The sequence below is a fragment of the Erpetoichthys calabaricus genome, chromosome 11, assembly GCF_900747795.2.
Source record: "Erpetoichthys calabaricus chromosome 11, fErpCal1.3, whole genome shotgun sequence".
Lineage (NCBI taxonomy): Eukaryota > Metazoa > Chordata > Cladistia > Polypteriformes > Polypteridae > Erpetoichthys > Erpetoichthys calabaricus.
Genome location: NC_041404.2, coordinates 158,394,497 through 158,418,035, shown reverse-complemented (window position 1 = coordinate 158,418,035; position 23,539 = coordinate 158,394,497). Strand labels below are relative to the sequence as shown.

Here is a 23,539-nt window from a genome sequence, read left to right as displayed (position 1 = left end):
ATAGCAGCTCCTTTTTTTCCCAAGCAACCAAATCAAACAAACAATTCTTTTGGATGTTTCTGTGACAATTAGCCATTGAAAATGATGGCCTGCATGTCTACCAGAGACTCGGAAGAGAGCTCAGATAACTTGCTGCAATTTAGGGCGAGGCCTACAAACCAGTTATTACAAATATTTCAGAACTGCATTTTTAGTGTTGTTCTTGAAAAAAAGAAAAATTTCCTATTAAAGATTAAACTTGTCATTAAACTGGTTCAACCTGTCAAGCCTTAAGTATCAACTCCTTAAGCAAAGGAAATGAAACTGAAAGTGGGACCCCCTTCATGAGTTAGCAGGTGTCTCATGGCTGAAATCATAAAACGAATTTAAGAAACTGCTCTCATTTGGCAAGCGGACAGTGGAATGTTAATGCGATAATAGCCTCTTATTCTCCATCAGGATGTGCTGACCGTAAACCAAGCCCACCTGAATTGAATCTGCCGTGCCTACAGAGCTTATCTCCATAGTGATTACTTTCCTTTAATTTTCTGATCTGTTGCTTTATTTTTTTTTTCCTTTCCCCAAACAGAGAAACAGTGAAACCCTTCAGATGGGAGCTACTGTCATGACACTGGAAGGACCTTTTAGTGAGACAGAGGGCACCGACTGGGCACACAAAAACAGAAAGTTACGAGAAGACGGTTTGATAATGTTGCTAGATGGTCAGACCTGAAAGAACCGAAAGGCATGAAGGGTCAGGATTTGGGGGGCTTGGGAAGGGGTGCTAGGTGTTTAGGTGAGGTAGAGTCAAACGTCAGATATGGGATCAAATGGGGGAAATGTACAGGATAATGAAAATGATGAAGAGCCACAGTGTGGTGAGGGATAGATAGCTGAATACCAACAGAACAGCCCTGACTGTTCTCTGGAAGTTTCTCTGGCCACCTTCACTTAGCGAGCACAGCTTTCAGTCACCATCCGAGTGGCTAAGCCATCTTACTACAGTTAAGAGGGTACGGCAACCTGCCATCATAAGAGAGAAAGGCAAAGGTGGAGGTGTGCCCAGAATGTTAAAATATCCTAACTGGGTGACTGGATTTTGTTCCAAATCAGTTTTGTTTGTTTTTTAATTGAAAGCCATTTTGAAAACCGAATTTAATTAATGTCAATGTCAATTTATTTATGGAGCACATTTAAAACAACATCAGCAATGCTGTAGCCAAAGTGCTTTACATAGAATATGCAAGGAGCATAAAATAAAAATAAATAGAATAAAATACAATAAAACATAATACCACCAACAGTAAATAGAAATAAACCACTATGAGGGTAACTGCATGGCCACGGTTTTTCTTACCTCCCAATGATGTGCAGCCCTTAGCAGATTAGCAACTCAATCCTTCATTTTTTTTCTCTTCCATTTCTTTACAAATATTTTGTTAAAACATATAATCCATGATGAACACCCAAATATAAGCAGGTGAGCTGCTGGCTCCTTTGTGATCTTCATCTTGTTGTTAATTGGCAGCTGGTTAAGAAAACATGAAGCAAATAAAAACAGGGAAGGAGTGTTTGAGACGATGAGAGGGACTGGGAATTTTAACAAGGAGGGTAACGAAAATGAAGCTCGAAAGTGCTGCTTGAGGAATAGTTTTGTTTTTAATGAAGAAGCTGCAGTCGCTGTGGCCCTCCAGGCTCAGACTTGAGGACCCCGGTCTAAGTGTGCCCTTTGCTGGACTGGAACCCAATCTGAGCTCGACTCCATTATTTCAAGGGTACAGTAGGCTCTGGTTCCTCCATCCATCCATTTTCTAAATGTGCTTATCCTAAGCAGGGTCACAGGGTAGCTAGAGTTTGTCCCAGCAAGCACTGGGTGCAAGGCAGGAACAATCCCTGTATGGTTTGCCAGTCTGTAACAGGGTGAACACCAACACACACACACACACACACACACACACACACACACAGGGAGTGAACTCCAACCTTAGTAGTTCTAAATCTGACCCAAAATAAAAAATATCAGATTGTTTAATTTCTTAGAAATTACCAGGTGTACTCTCAAGTCTTTTTTTGGCTTTTTAGAATTTGGAGAGAATTGGGGGCAGCACACTGCTTTGGTCCTGTTGTAATCTCATCTATAGGACACTGGGCCCAGTCACTTGCTCTCCCCTTGCCCACATACCCAAACTGTGTGTGTTCATTAAATTATCCAATATAAGGAAGTATGCAGTACAATTAACTGGCTCCCCATTCAAGGTGGGTCACAGAAACACTGAACTAAATTCTTTGGGTGCAGATAAAATGCATGGATGGCATGGGGTGGCCTTTAGTGCACTTGACATGGAGACAGTGCAGCCCCCAAGAGTTGTGGACTATAAAGAACAGAGCGAGTGCTTCCGCCAACCTCCTGTATCAGCCCAAATGGGGTCCTTAAGCACCCATTACAGATACATAGAAACTAATCCATTGGGAATCACTTTGGATATGAGAATCAACTAAGAAAATTAATGTAAATGGAAGATAAAATGTGTCTTCTTGAAACGAAACACGCCACTGGATAAGCAGAATTCGGAAAATGAAGACAGATGAATGACTACTTCTCTTACAATCCAGAGTCATTTAATCAGAATTAGAATTCTGTGAAAGCTCAGGATTGCTGTGAAATAAAATACAGTGTCTAAATTATAATCGGGTAAATGGTAAAATCTTGCCCAGAAAAAAGACAGCATTTCAAAGCTAAGGTTACATTTATGAATGTTGATCCATTTTAGACTTTTCAAAAGACCAAGCAATTAAACACGGTAATTATGAGAAATGTTGTGTAACTAAGCCTAGTGATGAGAATGCCTCCCTTCTGAAGTCAGCCAGACTGACAGCAGCAGCCTGCTCAGGTGTCATGGTGTTGCTCCGCCTACAAAGCCTCACCGAGTAGCTCAAAACCCCACCTGCACCCACCAGCTCCGTAGTTCACGCTTGGCCATCAACACCAGCCCTCTCTTCACAAATCACCAAAGGGGCAGCGCAGAACACGGTAAGTGCAAGGGCGCAGGTTCATCTGTTTAGAGCACCTTAACCATAAACTGTTGATCATTTCTACTGTACATTTTTAACATTTCAGGTTTTCCATGTTTTTAATTTAAACCTAGATTTAAAATGTTAATAAAATAAAAAAGAATCTTCTAAATGGCTTGTTTTACATTCTAGGTAATAAATATACTTGACTGTATAGAAACTTTTTTTTTTTTTTTTTTTATTTTTAATTAACAAAACATAGGTATTTTCAAAAAAGGTTTCCAAGTGAATATTACATTTATTTGGTAGTATTTTCCAAACATATTGTTTACATCTTGTTTAACAACTGCTTGATTAGACACACGCTGCATTGACGGTTACTGGCCATGTTCCAGGCCAAGTTTGTTTATAAAGTTTTCCAAGTTTAATCTTCTTAGTTCAGATTTCACTTTTGAAAGGGACAGTTTGCGGAAGCGGTTTAATACACAAGTGATGCCTTCAGATCTTCATTGATGTAGGTGTAGAGTAATGTGGAAATGATGCATTGATGTTTAGCACAAATACGTCTGGCATGTAAGATAACCAGGATCCACTAACCCAGTTACATACAACTCGATGTTATTCTTGGCATCATCTTCAGCGCCAGCTACTGTACTGCCTTACACGTCACGGGTAAGGAGAAAGGAGGAGTGAAGGGTAAAGCAGACCAAAAAAAACTAACTGTGCTGCATGCTACTTGTGTGATATCAAAAAGAGACATCACTTTAGAAGTGATTGTGCTTGGTCTCTAACTGTACCTCATACATCCATCCATTTTCTGAAGTTTTCTGATCCCATTTTTAAAATAACAGTAAGCCGGGGTCAACCTGGCTTGTTGCTCGTTGTGTGTGGGTAGATAAGTGTGAATTTATCCTGCAATGAACTGGCATCTCATCCTGGGTTGTTGTTTGCCAGGACAGACTGCTGTCCCTACAGTGCTAAACTGCAGTAAGACTACACTGATGAAGGATTGAGGGACTGAAAACATTTGAAAGTATCAAAAGTATAAGTAATACAAAAAGGACATAAGACTGAGAAATAAAAACAGATGAGATAAAGCAATGCATAATGTCAAAGAGGTGAATACAAATTAAGAATGTAAAGGCACATTGACTAAATGACATTGGGCACAAATGTCTTTTTCAAAGTACAAAAGGAATGCAGCAAAACAGGAATTAATATTTAAAGGCTCATAAAGCTGCTGCTTTCTTATTTTCGATTCATCTTTCAGAGAACAAAATTAAATACTATAAGGCACCTGTACAGAATGTGCCATGTCTCCACCCTTGCATGGTGACCTACTTTCATTTACAGTATGTCATCCTTATGTGTTCTTTGTCACTTTGAAAATGACTTGCGCAACCAACTTCAGCCTATGTCCCCCTTAGCAGCATTTCCTGTCACTGGCCTTGCCACAGGCGTCCTTACCAGTAAAACAACACTGCACAGTAGGAGTGTCAGTAGTTCATCAGTGCTATGACAGCTCATCAGTCCGGTACTTCAGCATTCATCACTTAAAGCCTGTCTGCACAATAGCTGGCACAACAAAGCCTGATAAACAAAGACACTCGCTTGCACCATATCTACAAGAAAACTTCCTCACGCAGGCTTTTTCCAACCTCTCATACAACTCATGACATTCCTTTTCTTTAGCCTTTGCCACCTCTCTCTTCACCCTGCGCCTTATCTCCTTGTACTCTTGTCTACTTTCTGCATCTCTCGGACTATCCCACTTCTTCTTCACCATCCTCTTCCTCTGTATACTCTCCTGTACTTCCCTATTCCACCACCAGGTTTCCTTCTCCTCCTTCCTCCGTCAAGATGTCATGCCAAACACCCTTCTTGATAAGGTTATCCTTATCTTAACAAAGTTCAAAAATAACAGTACAACGGTAGCAAAGCAGTCAGTGCTGCTGCCTCACAGCTCCAAGGATCTCTGCTCAGTTTCAGGCTTGGTCACAGTCTGCGAGGCATCTTCTGTGTCACTTTGGGCTATTCCCCATGCACCCCAGTACAAGCAAAGCTGCTATGACTGACCGCAAGTGTGCCCCATCTAGGGTGACTTCTGCCTTGAGCCCTGTAGTTGAATAAGTCAATGGTAATGTTGACCTTCTGCCTCTTTTAAGATTTTGTGGACAACCAAAGTCAACTCAGTTATGAAATTCATGGATACAAAAACAGAGTAAGCATACTGTATGTCAGGACAAGCCAAGCTGCAAATGCTACCAGAGGTTTTGTGGTCTTAATCCTTAAGTAGTAGAAGACAAACTGGTTTCGAAATTCTTGGCTCTTTTGTGGACTTTTGTAAACCTCAAGTTCAGAATATTGAGGTTATTTTTGATAGTAATCTCTCTTCTGAGAAGCATTAATTTTGCAGTCAGGCGTTGCTTTTTCCAGTTTTGTCTTTTAGCCAAGGTTAAGCATTTTTTTATCTCCTAGGGATCTTGAAAAAGCTACTCATGCGTATACCTTTTCTCGGCTTGATTACTGTAACTCATTGTATTCTGTGATCAGCAAATCCCTGATACACAGGTTGAGGTTGGTTCAGAATGCTGCTGCTCATTTTTTGGTTAGGGTAAAAAAGTTTGCCTCTGTATCTCCAATTTTAGCATCTTTACACTGGCAGCCTGTTAGTTTTCAAATTGATTTTAAAATTGTGCTGCTGATTTTTAAATCACTACATTTATCTGACTCGTGTGTTATACACTAGCCATCCAGATAGCTTAGATCTACTGGTCAGTTGTTTCTTGTGGTCCCTCATACTAAGTGCAAAACTAAGGGGGACAGGGCTTTTGCAGCTGCTGCACCTCGTCCGTGGAATTCTTTACCTCATTACATTAAGGAGTCACTTGAACAGTTTAAATCTAGACTGAAGACTCACTTCTATTCTCTAGCTTTCCGGTGACTTTCAGTGATGCTGATGGTTTCCTCCTCTTAGCTATTTGTTTGTTTTCAATTTGCTGCTCTTTGTATTGCATTTTATTCTATTTAAGTTTTTTTGTATATTTTAAACACTTTGGCTACAGCATTGCTGGTGTTAGTTTATTTATAGAGCACATTTAAAACGACATAGGAGACATTTTTAGAAATGTGTTCCTATATACGATTTAAATATTTTATGTCCAAGTCTATAATCATTTTTGTACATTTTTTCCAATTATAATGCTTTAAACACAAGGTTGCAACTAAAGACAGAAGACGTGTGAGTAAAGGACTGCTATCAATTCACATTTTAAGTTTTATTACAAGGCTGATTTTGAACTTACTCCTTTCTTTATTTCACCCACAGAAACACTCAGATGACCGAGCACAAAAAAGCCATATGACCATGGGACCCAGCAACGTCGCTCTCTACACCCTGATGGTGGTGGCTATTTCCTCAGGTAAGTTTTTCTGTTTTGAAAAGCAGAACATTACAGAGACACAGTACTCAAACAAACAAATAACCTAACAGATAGAAAAGTTTACTTCAAAATCAGTCCAGAGAAAACAAACAAAAAAAAACACAGTTTTTTCTTTTACTTGACTCTTGAAAGCAACTTTGGTAATCAACGTAGTCCAATCCAAGTTCAGAATACAACAGAGGTAAAAGCTGAACAGCTGAAAGGATTTGACGGGACGTCTGTGGGTTTCTGTTGTTCTATATCCTTGCTGTGGTTCAAGGACCACCTTTTACATTCAACCAATCAGATTTCAAGCAGAGCCTGTATGGACATTCCATGTCTTTTTACTGATGGTCTTAAAATGAGCTCACCAGAGAAATGTAATGGATGACAGAGATGTTTCTGCTAAGCTTGGAGGATTTTTCATATACTTACATAATGAATGAATGACCATTTTCTGTTCATCAAAAGTGGAATTTTGAGTGTCTTTTTGTGTAGTTTCTGATGATTTTAGAAGCAAACCTGAAAGCAGACTGGGTGAAGGTAAATGGCTGATTTTTTAATTCCCAGACTCTTCCCAATCACATTTTATATACCAAGACATGGCACACCACTGAAGTGTGTCAGATCAAAGACTTGATTCCAGTCAACAGGTTTGCAGGAATTTGGCTATTTTTTTTTGCAAATCATGCTAAACATCATGGGAAAAAAAATCAATCACATTGTAAAAAGACTGTCATTGCAATGGCAACCTTTTATTTTAAAAACTAAAAATAAGTGGCATGATGATGCAAAGCTTGCTACTGCTGCTTGATAGATTTATGGGTCTGGGTTCAAGTCTCACCTTGGTCACAAACTGAATGGAGTTTGCAAATTTTGTCTGTGTCCTTAAGTCTTTTTTAATGGGTGTTCTCGCTCAGGTCTTGCAACCCAAGAACATACAAATCCAAGGTCACTTTGTAAAGGTGTCTGAATGAGTAGGGGCAGGAATGGCATGTTCTCGCATCTCCAGGGTTTTCCTACACCCTGTGTTCGGTGTTGACAGGATCATCACAACCCAATAATGAAAAGGCAGAACAAGAATAATGACAAATGCTTCCAGTCCAAAGAAATCCCAAAACAGAACTCAAATTTTGACTTTTTGTTTACATAAATTCTCTCTGTCCATCAAGAAATTCCCCCGTTTCAAATTCAGGGTCACAGGGATCTAAGACCAGTCCAGCACAAGACAGGATCCCAGGAGGGATGTCAGTTCATTACAAGTCACACAGATATTCACTTAAACTCATTTGCGTCAGGACATTTCAGCTAATTCACACATTATTGGGATACAAAATATATTAAAAAAATCATGGGGGAAAACCTTCAGACTCCATAGACAGTGAATATTTGGATGAATCTCCCTATGAATTGAATTTTGGCAGAGAAGTTCTCCACATTCATTTATGAGGGTACACATTTATACCATTGTTGTCTGGGTTTCCCTGGCTCACTTTCAGGGAGTTTCAGCCATTTTGGAGATAACGAAAGTGCCAGAAAGTCTTAGAGAAAGAGGCCAAAGAGCAGATCAGCCAGATAGTGGCAGCTTTCATACCACAGATTTGATAATGGAACAAGATCAGGGTTGGGGGCAAATAACAAATTGTAAAAGAAAACAAAAATTGAAAACTTTACCTAAGCTGTCTAAGGTTATTCAACCTTTAAGCCCACAGAAAATGCTGAGCGACAAGTTATTTTAATAATGTGAACTAACAAAACAAAACCTATTAATCATAACAATTCTATTTAGTATATTCACAAAGCCACTGTGGCAAAATCACCTGGCTGAGGATGAGCCTATTCAACTATATGTACCATAGCCACAGGCTTTTTTTTTGCTATTTACTGAACAGTTTTAGCAAAAATTTTTCAGTTGTCACTAAGTATTCCAATGCATGTTTAAATTACGAGAACATAAATTAGGCCTAGTTACCCAGAAAAAAAAAAAGTGAACTTTCAAGAAAAATGACAAAATGCTTAGTGACACAGGGCAAAGACTACAGTAACACTGACAAAAAAATATTAGATTACTCTGTATGAGAGAAATCTGTCAAAGTGATCTTTACACTAACTTCAGGTCCCCTACGCTACAGGGGCAAAAATATGTCTTAGAATTTGATTTCTGTGACTGCATGGAAGTGCTGTATATCAAGTGCCTATCTGGAAAATGGAGGAGATATTGGTTTTGTTATCTGAAGGCTTAGTGTGCATCACCCTGCATGATGGCTTTCCTATTAGAGCACACCTGGGCATGGGTTTTGCCGGATAACAGAGCATTGAAAGGGCAAGGTGGGTCATGTCACACAATGAATATCTACAGATCTCAGACACAGATAATATTTCTTTATTACCTTTTGGAAGATAAAGATTGTTGTCAAATGAGGGTTTTTGTAAAGAGTACAAACCAGTGCATTTGGACCTTGGTGTGCACCTTGTGTCATCTGCTTCAGTTGTTCATGTGATTATGAGATATTATTGTTATCGTACTGCTATAACATACATATCACACAGAACAGACATACAAACATATCACCGTGGTGTACTCTCTCAGATTGCCCATATGTCTTCATACTACTTATAAATTATGATAGACAAGGAACACACTCAGGCTCACTGAGTCCATTTCTGTGTCACCAGTTAACCTAAAAGGTTTCAGCAGATGTGGGAAGAAAGCTCACACAGACACAGGAGAACACACAAACTCCACACAGTTCAGCAGGAGGAGGGCTTGAACCCAGAACACCAGAGCAGTGAGGCTGCTTAACCAACCACTGCACCATCCTAATGTTCAAATAGTTTTCCATAAACTATTTTTCTGAATATGGAAAAATATACTGTACTAGTCAAATTACCTGTCAAAGACATGTAACATCAAATATTTTTTAATTTATTCTATCGCTTACCACATGTGCACCTTCAACGCCTTTACTCATTATCCTCATGTGTCTGAATTTCTCATGGTGGGAGCTCCCACTCTTGGGCACATTCCCACATAGCCTACTTGTCAGACTCGGTCATTTCGAGGTGCCTTGCTCACCTCCTGTTTGCTTTTATACTTTCTGTCTCTGAAGGTGACTCTCAGCATGCCTCCTACGCCTTTTCTTTTGAAATTAGATCACATCACCAAAGCCAAACTGACCATTCAGATGGCACGAAGACCTTGGCATTTTATTATATAGTTTATAGAGGATTTCGGAATGAAATTTCCAGCTACATTGGATTTCTAAAATGTTATCTCAACTCATCAGAATTTAGTATTGGCCAAGGGAAGGCACCATTATGTGCCTTATCGGCACAGAAGAAGTAAAACTGTGCATGTAGTGTGCACTGTTGTGATAGACTGGTGCCCCATCCACTCCCAGGGTATAACTCAGTCTTCCAAAATACTGTGATGAATGTATGGATGACAGTGCAGCCATTTTCAAACTATTTTGTGTATTATAAAATAGCTATTTGTACCATGGGATATCTGGAAACCCTAAGTCAACCAAACCTTATGGGTCATTGTTATTTTGCAGAATGATGATGGATGATAGACATACCATGTATAGCTTAAAACAGCAGGTCTGGTGCACATTCCCTTCTACTATGAACTCAGGCTTGTTCACCGCCGCTTTTCACACTTTTAGTATTAATTTATGCACATACTTAATCCCTGAAAAGTACAAATATCATCGTAATATAACTTGGACTGTCTTCAATAGCCATCATGCATAATCTTCAGACCTTTTAAATTAAAAACAAGACAGCTGAAAAATAAATGATGAAGTATTTTGTAATATCTTTAAACTTTCTCTTTGCAGGACTTGTTCTCTGCTCAGGATCAAACAAGTAAGAATTTAATACCTTACGTCATGTTGACTGATTTGAAGTTGTGTTGATGATGTTAACATTTAATGGCATCGATAAAGAAGAATAAGCTCCAGCTCCCATTACAGGGAGGAAAAAGGATGGATGTATATTAATTGACATGGATGTCATTTGTAATTGATAGGGGTTTATATTTTCGCAGTTTTATTCTGGGATGCTATAATGTCCAGGTAGTCATGTTTCAGATTCTGCAGTATGGTTCAGGTTTTCAAATCTAGAAATAAGTCTCATTCCTGCCTTTTTTAAAACTTCATGGCCCAGGGATGACCTGGAAGAAGCAGTAAAGGTGTTTAGGTAGAATAAAACACTATGGAATACAATAACATCCATATAAATAAAGCTAAGAACAGCTTTCTGCCTTCAGTCTAGTAGAGATGGAGGGCTCGGAGGTGGCTTCTTTGTTATGCAACACATTGTTTTCTTACATCTTTCAATCTCAAATCAAGGATTCATACAAACAGATTGTCATGAAAGTTTAGGGTTAAATTAAAGTTAAACCTATTTTACAAGTAGTGCACGCATCACCTCGATACTGCCCCTGGAGGAGAACTCACAGATTACAACAGTTTAACAGTTTCGTTGAGAGTACACCCTGTCAGATCTAGCCATTCGTGTTCTGCAAAATAAAGTCAGTATGTTTATCTACTGCTAGAAAGGGAACTCATTTAAATCCAACACCTTCCAATGCCAGAAGAAAGTGTCTAATGTGGGGTTCTTAAAGCCAAAAACAGTGAAACAACCATTTAAAACCATACATTGAAAGTTATTGCTATTCTCAGCTACATAATAGAGGCTAAATACTGACAGGCCATGCAAAAGGCGAAATCACCTTCATCCCAAGAATACCTCAGATTCCCATTAATTTTCCATTCTCTTTTAAAAGTCTACAACTTCCTATTTGTGTCTGCTTTGCCATGACCATAAGCAAATAATAAGGATAGACACTGAAAACTGTGAGCATTGATTTAAGAACAGATTGCTTTTCTCACATGTAGCTCTGTGTTATTTGCTCACATCATCCGAGGTGACGACAGCTTATGTTGCTTTACCTCAGATGATTTTTATATAAATAACAGTATATTTATTATTTCAATTTAATTGCAACATTTCTGTAACTATATCAATATGCATTATTATAAAGTGGAATAAGTATTTATTCATTTAAGAAATCAATGCTATTTATTTCAATACAATTTTGAAGTAACTACTTACCTGTCACAGAGAGCTAACTCAGCTACTTAATAATAAAGACAACTATGACATGTGGTGATGTAATAGTTGGAGACCCACAGGACTAAAGACCTGTGTGTGATCCTCTGTGTGACATGTACACATTTTACTAGCCTTTTCTCATTCCCATAAGGCATTTTAATTAATCTGATTCTTTCCTTTTACTGAAAAACATATGCAGTATCTCTGCAATTGAATTACTTGAATCAGGAGCTATACATTTGCTTGCTATAAGTCTGTGTGGATCTGCACAACAGCATGTCCCCAGATGGGCGTCCTGTGCAGAGTGTGTTCCCCCCCTTCTGAAAAGTCACCGTTGTTTCTTGAAACAAGAATGGAAAAAGTATCCTCAGAATAGTTATAAAAAAACAAAAATTAAAATAGACTTCTCTCTTATCTCACTAATCTTTTTTTCTCTTTACTTTTTATTTGCAGCTCTGTTAACACAGTAAGTATCATGGATATATTGGCATTCTTGTACTCTGGGATAGTGCATAGGAGTAGCCAAATTTAAGGTAAAACGCAAGAAGAAATATAATCATGCTGAAGAAATTAAAGACAATGTTAAGCACATCCCTTTGACTTATGAGTCTTGAAATGTGGTGCTTCTTCCCCTCTTCTTTTTTATTCTTTTCAGTGCATGAGTAGCCTGTATCCAATTTTCCTTTTGCCGGGGCTCACTGATTCAGCGTTTCTTTTTTGTCAGCACTGTTTATGAATTTTGTCTTGTGTCTTACTTTACTGGCACAGTGGTTAGAGCTGGGGTCTCACAGCTTTACTGGATTCAAATCCTGTGCCAAGTCTGGGGGAAAAATAAAAAAGGATATTACAAGTCTCTCACTGTCTGAGTGTGGAATATCCACATTCTCCCCATGTCTGTCTGGGGTTTTTCTGACACCTTCCCAAAGATCTGTGCTCAGTCAAATAGTAATTCAGAGTTGGCCCAGCAATAAACTGGTGCCCTTTTGCCTTGTTCACAGTGCACTGGCAAACACAACCCTAAATTAACTGGGTTTTGGCACACTTTCAGAACGGCTATCTCACAGCACCTGAGTCCTGGGTTCGACTTCCTGCCCAGTCACTGTATATGAAGAGTTTGCCATGAACTTTCATGACTTTCTCCAGGTACACCCACCTGCTGAGGATGTGTCTGTTAAGTTAATTGTCACCTTTAAATTAACCCAATGTGGGTATGTATGAATAGGCCCAACAATGAACTGCCACCCCAGCCAGTTTCATTTCCTGTCCTGCACCCAATGCTTCTGCCTACCCCATTCTGCCCTGAATTGGATTAAGTTGTTTTGAGAATGGAAAAACATCCATCCAATTATCATGAAGGATGGCATTGTGGCTTAGTGGTTAGAGTTTCTGCCTCAGGTACCCTGTTATGATGGACATGTCTCACCCCTGAGCCTCCGTACTCCAATGACACGCCGCCAGACTGTTTGGTACCTCAAACTTGGCCCTGCATGAGTATGTGGTGTGCCCAATAGAATTCAGGCCACAGGTATCCTCTGTATGGTGCCATTGATCCTTAATACTGTACAAATGTCACTGCTCTGTTGTCAGTTCTATTTTAACAAGTCAATTTTGTATTTCCTTCTAGTGCTCTCTTCTTAATACAGCAAATGGTAAGTTAAAAAAAAACAAAAAACTTATTTCACATACAAAAAGACAGAAAGGGAAGTTGTGAGAGAATAAACAGACACTGAGTTAACCCCAAGCAAAATGAAGTATGCAGTGGCAAGTTATGCATAGTAGACATAAGGCTTTTAATTTGAGAACAATATGACCCTGTGTCTGATAACTGTGAAGGTTTGTTTTGTTCTTTAATGTTTAAATTTTGTTTAACGACACTGTGGTTGATCTTTTATTTAGTATACTTCATTTTTTAAAAATGATTGTAATATTAATCAATGATAATATCCAAGTAATTATGATACATCTTTGTTTTCGTTGATTACTCTGTGGAAATCACCTTGAGTTGCATGTAAAAGTATAATAAGCTGACATATAAATCAAGCTATTAGTTATTATTAAAAGGCTTTCAAAAAGTCAAATGCAACAGCAGTGTTCATATCCTGCATTTTTAAAAGTGTTTAGCCTGAAGTCCTGCAGCAGATGGCACTTGGCATCCTGTGATAGAAACTTAAGGGAACCCAGTGGTGATGGGGGGCTGTGAACATGCTTATGGTTGAGGGTCTTTATGGCACAATGTGCTCTGAAGTGTTCCCTGATCTTGGGGTACATTAACACAAGTTTTTTTGCGTCACACTGACAATCTCACTGTCCTTATTGTTAAATAACAAATGAACTTTTATTTTTATTTTACAGTCAGTGTTATTTGTGAAGACTATAGCAACAGGTAGGTAATACTGACAATGCCTTTGAGCTACTTTCATTACATCTTAAGTTATGTTTGACAACTTTATTTGAATTTTGTGTTCAATTCTCAAATGCCTTTGCCTCCAAAACTGAGAAGGCCCAGTATGAACAGAGAAAGAAAATTATCAGATGATTTAAAAAATGGAATTCTGCAAGCAACTGCGGCAGCATATTACACTTATATTTTTGCTTCTTTTTTTTTTTTGTAAATTTCATAGATGTGTGTCCTACTATGTAGATTCTTAAAAAGGACTTCTTTTTTTTAAACTTTGTATACCTGAGTTTTGTGTTATTTGTGTCATATTGAACCACTGCTGTAAGAGTGACTGTGTGTCAGTTAGGAAACTACCTGATATACAGGAAACAGGAATTTAATTTTAAAAATGTATGTGTATTGACTCTATACTGGCCCTGTGCGAGGCAGAGTGCAAGTGTTTCAGTTTTGGGACATATATTACATGCAAATGTTTTTTATGGATATTTAAACATGCGCAGTTATTGATTAGCTTCATCTTCAGGCTAATTTTTGGGATGTGCTAACTTTTTTATTGAACACCAAAGTCCTACATACAGTATATAATATATGATCACAATTGATACACAGTGAAAGCATAAAAGGCTCCATTTTTGTTTCTTTTCCTATCTTTTGAAGTACACATTCCAGAGATCATAGACGTGCATTTTATGATAAAACACTCCAAGCTCTAGATGCAGTTGAGCTTGGTGCACAGCATTAATTAAAATTGGCACGATTATATCAGGCCCTTTTGTCATGCCTGAAGCGTGAAGGGCATGGCAAATTTTATTAATTTTCTAACTAAAGTTATTAATTTTGCACAAGTTGTGCCATACTGGACTAGAAGGTTTAAGAGGAGATTATTCTTGGAAGTACATACTGTAAATACAGTACTGTAAATACAGTGATCCCAACTGTGCACATGTTCACAAGGATACAAATCCCTGTCACATTTGACTTGAACAGTACAGGTTCATGATGAAACTCTGAAAGGACTAAGAGGAGTAGAATCTGCAGCACAGCACTCATAGCACTGGCACAGTTGTTTGTGACATGGGCAGGGCACCTCAGTCAGCAGCATTCCTCTGTCAGGAACTGTTGGCGTCAATTAATAAAGGCAATATGACAATAAGCTCAAGGGCATAGGAGGACCATATTTTGGGCACAGGTACATAAACAGTAAGCTTACGTGCTAGCTGTGCTGACAGGCAGAAATAATACTAAACAACTGCACCTAACGTTTGATTAACAAAGAATTACCACGCCTAAGGTTATTAATACAAAGTTAAGGAACATAGTAAAAGAAATAAAAGGAAAATAACACTTTACCTAGTACAGCACTAAATGTATTATGTTCAGCAAAGGCCGTGCATGAACAATATGTACCACACACTCAAAAGATAAAAAAAAATATGAAAAAGCACGAACAAGAATCCTAAAGTCCTTGGCGAGTGTACAGGAACTAAACTAAAAAGTCACTGCTAGTTCTTCTCCCAGTCTCCTGGACTTTTTATATGCTAACTCCACTTTGTCTCCTTTCACACTTCATGACCCCTTTGTACCCCTTCGAGTCCTTAAAGGATGAAAACATGACATGGGATTAGGTGGAGGAGCAGAAAAGAGAAACCAACCAAATGAAAAAATGAGGAAATAGTCATATGATATTTGGGCAGAATATGTTGAAAATTTTTCTTTTGTTGGTTAAAGCTTATCACCTGCTAATCCACCTTAGGATATTTTTGTAACAGATACCTCACGTGATAACAGATATAATTTTTGCAAGACTGGTTTGTTATAAGTTGCTTCAGCCAAATGAGAATAATGCTTCCCGTAAATGAATTTTTTCAAAACTGTGTAATGGGCTGGGCTACGGAATTTGCTATTTAAATCAATAATAATTTGTGACAAAACTACCATCACTCATTCAGGTGTTTATCACAAAATCAGCCCTCACAGATCTGGTCCAAGTTAAAATTTTTGATGGGGGTCTCTTTCTTTTTTGCGAATAAAACAGATGACTTTCTCCAGTGCTTTATTTTGTTGATTAAAAACTGTGCGATTTGAAAAGTCTTCACACTTTTGACTAAATTTTGAAAAAAGCACGCTTACACTTAGTAACATTTCACTGCTTTGTACAAAAAGCTGGTTAGACCAGATTTAACTGCAGAGAATGCCCAGTCCTTCATAACTAAGACCTCTAACATAAATGCATAAAGTATTTTTTTTAGGTCAGTTAAAGGGTATTACTTGGTGATTAAGAATGTGAATTGAATTGCATAGAAAGAAGTGTAGTGTTTGCACCAAACTAATGCTCAAAATGGGTCAAGAAAATTATACTGGAACCAAACCTTTACATGCATACCTCAACAGTTTTAAAATGCCTTGAGGATATTTCTGTCATTTATAAATTTGTGTCCAATATACTTGTGTCACCAATAAACTCCAAAAGAGAAAGAAATGCAGGAAACATTATCTCATCTATTCTTAAACTCAATAAATCAATTTCAAGGTCACAACTGGCTGGAGGCTGTCGTGGCAGCAGTCACAGCCACTGCAATGACCAGCCCTGGATGGGGTGGCAGTACATCACAGGGCACACAGATACACACACTAACGCACACACTACATCATTTTAAAGTTACCCATTAACCTATCAGGCGTGTCTTTTTAAATGTAATCGGTTCCTAAATAACAGTACCACCAAAAAAAAACAAAAAAAAAACCAATTCTTTTTAGCTAGACTGATGTTCGAAACAAAGTCTGAAAGAAGTCTGTGAGGTCTCCAATGATTGAGAACTAGTTCAACATACTGCAATACTTAACATAAAGTACATTGTTTCATCAAGACATAGAGTTTAATCCAGATTACAATATTTCTGATCCATAGTCACTGTAGCACAGACTTGAACATGAAAAGGACAAGAAACGTTCATGGTTGGAAATATTCACAAATTCTATCCAGTCTAACTTCAATGAAATTCCTAATGTTAAATTTCTTTTTTTTATTAGCACTGACCTGAACATCACAGGAAATCCTTGCAATTACACCATTCTTGATTACATATGTAATAAAGTAAGTATTCTGAAGAGTCTTATTTAATAGAGTTTAACTACTGATGTTTGATGCTGCACATTGGTACATAACATTATGTTTCTCACCAAGACTCCATGACCCATACCTTCTAATGACTTGCAGTGGTCTATTTATTAAATACAGTATAGATGTAAATGTGTACTAAATGTAGACAAGTGATTTGTCTATTTTCCTTCTGTTTAGGTTGACAACCTTAATGCAAGTATCTTGGCTACTCTGATTAACTGCCTAGTGAATGGTTCAGTGAGCTACACAAAAGAAGAACTGCAAGCATTATTTCAAAAAACCTCAGGAATTCTGGATGCTGCCCTATTGCTTAATCGCACGATGCCAATGATTCCATCACAGGTACCCCACTGAGAATGCCTTCCCGTTCATAGGACATGGGCTAAAGAAATAATCAGTTAGTGAATCAACTGTCACAGTACATGCCTCACACCATATGGGAATTTCAAACCTAACTGGGTGGCCCACCACATGAGCTCCCATCCACAAGTTTGTTCAGCTCATGAATTCACACATTTGAATATGATTATGAAATGTGGTGAGAGTCTAAGTCTTGGCTTATTTTATTGGAGTAAATGCCTATGAAAAAAAAAATAATCAGATTTGGGTTGCAATGCATTTCTCCTCTCTGTACAAGCTTAAGTTGAGCATATTTCTTGTCACAAGGAATCATTACACAATATCATTGTGTAATCATATGAGATGGTCATGGTCATCCCTAGTTTAAGGAAATAATTTTTAATGTATCAAATTATGTAATATTATATATATATATATATATATATATATATATATATATATATCTCACACACACACACACAGACACACACAGAGTATATATATCTCAAGGATATCTAAGGAAAAGGGAATCTTGTTCTATAATAGCAATATATAGGAGCATACATATGTATAAACCAGGTTTTAGACACATATATAAATATATATTAATAAAATATACTTGTTTAAAACCTGGACACATGCGCTAACTAAATCTTTTTTGTGATTGGCCAATTTTTGGAGTGATCAACAGCCGATTCATGGCTGAATCAGTACCAGCAACCTCAAATAGAAAACAACCTTGGTGTGACGAACACCATCCTGCTGCCTGCCTCTGTACTTTAAATAACTCTGACCTATAGGGAGGCCTTTTATTACAGCATACAGGATATACTTCAAAAACCATGCTAAAAACTATTCCCCAATGGTCACTGTAAGATATTCACAAAGGCTGCCTTAATCATCTTCCAACTTGCTTAATTAAGACTGTAATAATTTCTTTTGTTTTTATAGGATGAGAGTACGGCACCTCAAACAGACATCTTAGACACAATTTTCGAGATCAAAATAAGCAACTTCAGCAGCAGCAACTTGTCAAATGTGAACTTCATCATGCAGCTATTTTCACAGGAGCTGATGCCATTTCTACCCTTCGCATCACCTGATTTCTTAGCTTGTCTCAGCACTGAAAATTTTACCTGCAACTCCTACCAGGAAATGTAATGTTCATAATTTGCTTTCAGAATTGGTTTTACGCCTACATATGGTAACTTACTGTAAGTCAATATGATAATAACATTACTTGTTCTTGTTGTAGAATCAAGGACTTTGGTGCTGCAATTCCCTACTTGACAGATGCTCTACAAACAAACGTGTCTACCATTTTTATGAAACAATTCATGTCTACACACCTCACTTCAGGTAATTAAAACATTTTTCAATTGATAGAATCACTTACTTGTGGATTAAGCATCCTCAGGGTGAAATCCACATCCAAACATTTTCCAACTGGAGTATGGAAGTTTTCCCAGCATCTACTCAGGTGTCCTCCTGTGTCACTAAAGTGCTGTAGGTTAGGTTAAATGGATATTCCACATTGAATCTCTGTGGCATTTACTCTTCACTCACAGCTCAATAAAAATCAACAATGTTTCTTTAGAGTGGAGTCAAATGGTTGTGACAAAAAAAGGTTTCTATGGCAGTCTGCTAGTGACTTTCTTTTACATTCTGTCCAGGTCCATTTGAGTCCCTACCCAACCACTGCCTATACACAAGTTTCATGTTCTGGTTTCCCTACTCTACCCTCAAAAATGTGCACATTAGGAAATTTGGCGAGTACAAATTGGTCCTTTGAGTGGGTTCAGTGATAGACTGGTGCCATGTGCTTTGCTGGGTCATTCCTAGTGCCTGATGCTACCAAGATGTGCTCCAGCTCCTACAAAGATACTGAGGGAATTTGCAACATCCTACTGGAGACCTCTTACAGTATGTCCATTAGCTAACCAGACCTGCCTGAATGCCTCCTCTTGTTGATAATGTCTCATTTGCTTATTGATTGAGACTTGGGGACACACAGGGTTTTAGGCCTTTAGGCCTTTCCACAAAGGTAACTTAGGAATACAGCACACAAAACACTTTTCATGTTCTTATATTGATACTTTAAATACAGAATAAATAATAACAAATTACTTTTGCTAGACACCACAATGAATGGTTTTGCTTCGTCATCAAACCAGCATTGTGGGGCCAAATCCTGGGGCTGCTGCCTCCACATCTGTGCATGTTTTTTATTTTTTCCTCTGAGTACTCTGCTTTTCCTCCTACATCTCCATGTAGGCCACTGCAAATGAGAGAGAGCGTGTGCATGAGCAAGTCCTGTAATAGACTGATGCCTTGTCCCGGCATGGTTGTTGCTTTGCACCTAATGCACCAGGACCCCACAGCCCTGAAGTGGATTAAGAGGGTTTGAGTTGTTTGAATTCAATGCATAAAAACTATTAGGTATTAACCTTTGTCATTCTTTCTCCCTGTAGGATCATTTTGTATTAGCAGCACAAGTAACAGAGACTGGCTTCTCAAGAACTTTGGCAGTTTTATCACACAGTTTCCATACAGTAGCCTTACTGCTCTTAACAGCAATTTCTCAGGGGTGAGTTTTTTTGTCAGTTCATAAATTGAGCACTGGTACTGGCATGAATAATATGGTATTAGTTCTAGTTTGGCTTTTCTTGAAATCAGGATGTGATATTAAAGATGACATTGTCTGACAGTTTATCAGGCACTTTGTATAATTTAATGCAGCAAATCAGAAGAAAATATCCTCCATCATCATCTTCTTTTTCTGACTGCTCCCATTAGGGGTCACCACAGTGGATAATCTTTTTACATATATTCCTGTCCTCTGCATCTTGCTCTGTCACACCCATCACCTGCATGTCCTCTCTCAACACATCCATAAACCTTCTCTAAGGCCTTCCTCTTGCCTGGCGACTGTATCCTTAAAATTCTTTTCCCAATATATGCAGCATCTCAATATATGCAGCATGTCCAAACCCACACAATCTCGCCTCTCTGACTTTGTCTCCCAACCGTCCAACCTGAGCTGACCCTCTAATGTCCTCATTTCTAATCTTGTCCATCCTCGTCACACCCAATACAAATCTTAGCATCTTTAACTCTGCCACCTCCGGCTCCGTCTCCTGTTTTTTGGTCAGTGCCACCGTCTCCAACCCATATAACATACTGTAGCTGGTCTCACTACCGTCCTGTAGATCTTCCCTTTCACTCTTGCCGATAACCGTCTCTCACAAATTACTCCTGACAGTCTTCTCCACCCACTCCACCCTGTCTGCACTCTCTTTTTCATTACTCTTCTGCACTCCCCGTTACTCCATACTGTTGATCCCAAGTATTTAAACTCATCCACCTTCGCCAACTCTACTCCCTGCATCCTCACTATTCCACTGACCTCCTTCTCATTTGCACACACGTATTCTGTCTAGTTCCTACTGACCTTCATTCTTCTCCTCTCTAGTGCATATCTGCACCTCTCCAGGGTCTCCTCAACCTGCTCCCTACTATCGCTACAGATCACAATGTCATCAGCATTACAGTAAACATCGTAGTCCATGGAGACTCCTCTCTAATCTCATCTGTCAACCTGTCCATCACCATTGCAAATAATAAAAGGGCTCAGAGCCGAAAATATCCTTCATATTAAGTTAATCACAAAACAGGAATATTTATAAATGAAGATTGCTAAATGTACAGTAAAAGCTTTTCACATATGTGATCTGTAATGAAATCAATGACTAAAGAGAAGTTTATATAAAAAATTGTTACTTGATACGCATATTACTTGCTGGCCCTTCCAAAAAGTGACGGTGGTAGGTTATTTTGCACTCCAGGACAAGCTTATTAGTGCGCCAACCAATTGTTCTGTAGCCAACTTCCGCAGTAAACTCCAATCCCCCATGATCTGCACCCTTAGAGAATGCCAAATTCACCTTAATGGTGGCACCGGCTCTGCTTCTGCCCCATAAGTATTCTTATGAATGGTCTTCTGTGAGGTCTTTTAGTACTTGTTCCAAATCTTATGTATGCATTCATTCAGTCTCACTAATTTCATTGCAGCCCTCATATGTTTACAGTAATTAAACAATAGCATCCAAACATGTCTGATTAACACTAGGTTCTCATCCTAAGCCGATTCATAGTTTGCACATGATACTGTCTGGGTTCTAACCTTGAAATAGACAAATCAAGTTACATTCATTTTGTTCTATTACGTATTTGCCCTGAAGAGCAATGGTATCTTGCTGAAGACTCTATCCTGCCTTAATTTTGAAAAATGAAGGATAAATGTCAAATTAAGAGCTTGATATGGAATACCAGTCTTCTGATCCAACCTACAATAAAGGATGTTATCGATTTGTTTAAGAGGACCATAATTTAGTCAAAAACCACAGCTGTGGCTCAGTTTCTGAATTAAATTAATGTGTAATACAATTTTTTAACTTGTAACTTTCTTTGGTAAGAATTAAGCTCCACTATTGACATTTGTCCTTTTACAGAGTAGTAAAAGTTTGCTAATATCTTCCTATTTTTAAATTGTTTAATAGTTTTTGATTCTTTGACTGTCTTACAAGTGCCTAAATTAAAAAAAATATGAATAGCAGCAATGAATTGGCCTTTGTGAAGAAATTATAATTTGAGATTATTAAAAACTGACCTCTATGTATATTTATGCTATTCTGTATATATCTGAATATCAGGTGGTCTGTATTAAGCAACCATTATTTCTTTTTCCTCTTAGATAAATGCACTGGATCTTCTAGATATACATCAGATAGTAGATGTAGTTTTTGACCCCAAAGTTGGTGCCCTGAACAATTCTGCAGTTATGAATCAGATTTTTAACAGGGTGCAGAACACTTCAAATTCAACTGACTCACTGAATGTGTTTATGCAGGCTTTTGCCTTCCGCCTATTTATGGTAAGTATGGACATTGTAACAATTTCATTTATGCTCATTTCTAAGAATCTTCCCAAAGAGTATAAGTTTCTTCAATCACACAAAACTGATTCCAGAACAGGAAATATGTCAAAACCCAGACAGAGGAGGAATGGGTTATATGCAGTCTCTATGAACATGTTTAAATAACAAGTAACGTAAGGTCAAAGCAAGACCTAATTAGTTCAGGAATATTATCCATCAACTCAACTTACAAGTCTCTTGAGATATGCAAGGAAAACCAAAGTATCTGAAGAAAACATGTACAGTACATATGGAAATCAACTGGATGAGGGTTTTTGAACCTAGGTTACTAGACCTATGATGCTGCAACACAATGCATAACACCATAATGTCATCACTAAATTAGGAAATGCCCATCCAAATATTGAAAACATCTGCTGCTTACGACCACCTACTATTTGCATGCTCTTATACTTTCTTTGACATCTGGTTAAGTATACTCAAGTTATTTAGCAGTTAAATAATGGCCTGATCTAACAGGCAAATTGAAAATTTGGTAGTTTTGAGAAGAATGGACAGTAAAGACATACTTTAGCATAATGGCCTCTGACTAAAGCCTACATAAGATTTCACTTCACTATATGACTAGCAATGATGCAAGTTTAACTTGTTTAAATTACAAGTTTAAATTGTTCCAGTGTCTTTCTGTACAAGAGTAGGCCCTGCAATGGACTGATATCAAGTCCATTACTGTTTTTTATCTGGCATCTGATGGTACCAGGATGGATTTTGCACCACAGCCCTTAATCAGTTTAAGAAAGGTATGATATCACAGATCTGATGTTCCCATTTTTTTATCCTTTTGCTTTTTAATACCTTAATCTAATACAGCCACCTTTCTTAACTAGTCTGTCTCCCAAGTCATCAGTCTTAAAAATGCCTGTTATTTAACTACCATTTCATCTCATTCAAAAGAGAAGCAGTCATCAATGTACAGTATGTAAAACATGCATGCTTTTAAAATGCAAAGTTAATATTGAGTTATTATTTCAATTAATCTTTTATGATATGTGGCCACGGTGTGTGGCACTGCTGCCTCACAGCTCCAGGTCACTGTGTGGTGTTAGTAACTTTTTCTAGGGTCTGAAAGATTTTTTTCACCTGGTTGTCTGGTTTTCCTCCAAAATCCTCTAAATTGTCCCAATGCATGCTATCTGAAGGACTGGCCTGCC

General features: G+C 38.1%; 1 protein-coding gene and 1 long non-coding RNA gene across 2 annotated transcripts in view; both read left to right on the top strand.

Annotated features, from left to right (window-relative positions):
• Positions 1–2,919: 2,919 nt before the first annotated feature.
• Positions 2,920–11,999, top strand: LOC127529701 (uncharacterized). The gene is made up of 4 exons (XR_007936324.1): positions 2,920–3,010; positions 6,320–6,413; positions 10,256–10,283; positions 11,988–11,999. It is a non-coding gene; the product is annotated as an uncharacterized LOC127529701 (long non-coding RNA).
• Positions 12,000–12,736: 737 nt separating this feature from the next.
• The window catches only part of LOC114661225 (uncharacterized), a 50,646-nt gene continuing 39,843 nt past the window's right edge, over positions 12,737–23,539 (top strand). Inside the window, exons 1-9 of the mRNA XM_051934332.1 lie at positions 12,737–12,742; positions 13,159–13,183; positions 13,887–13,917; positions 16,963–17,026; positions 17,231–17,395; positions 18,344–18,549; positions 18,648–18,751; positions 19,864–19,979; positions 22,146–22,325. Coding sequence (XP_051790292.1) covers positions 12,737–12,742; positions 13,159–13,183; positions 13,887–13,917; positions 16,963–17,026; positions 17,231–17,395; positions 18,344–18,549; positions 18,648–18,751; positions 19,864–19,979; positions 22,146–22,325 — 897 coding nt within the window. The remainder of the gene's footprint in view (positions 12,743–13,158; positions 13,184–13,886; positions 13,918–16,962; positions 17,027–17,230; positions 17,396–18,343; positions 18,550–18,647; positions 18,752–19,863; positions 19,980–22,145; positions 22,326–23,539) is intronic.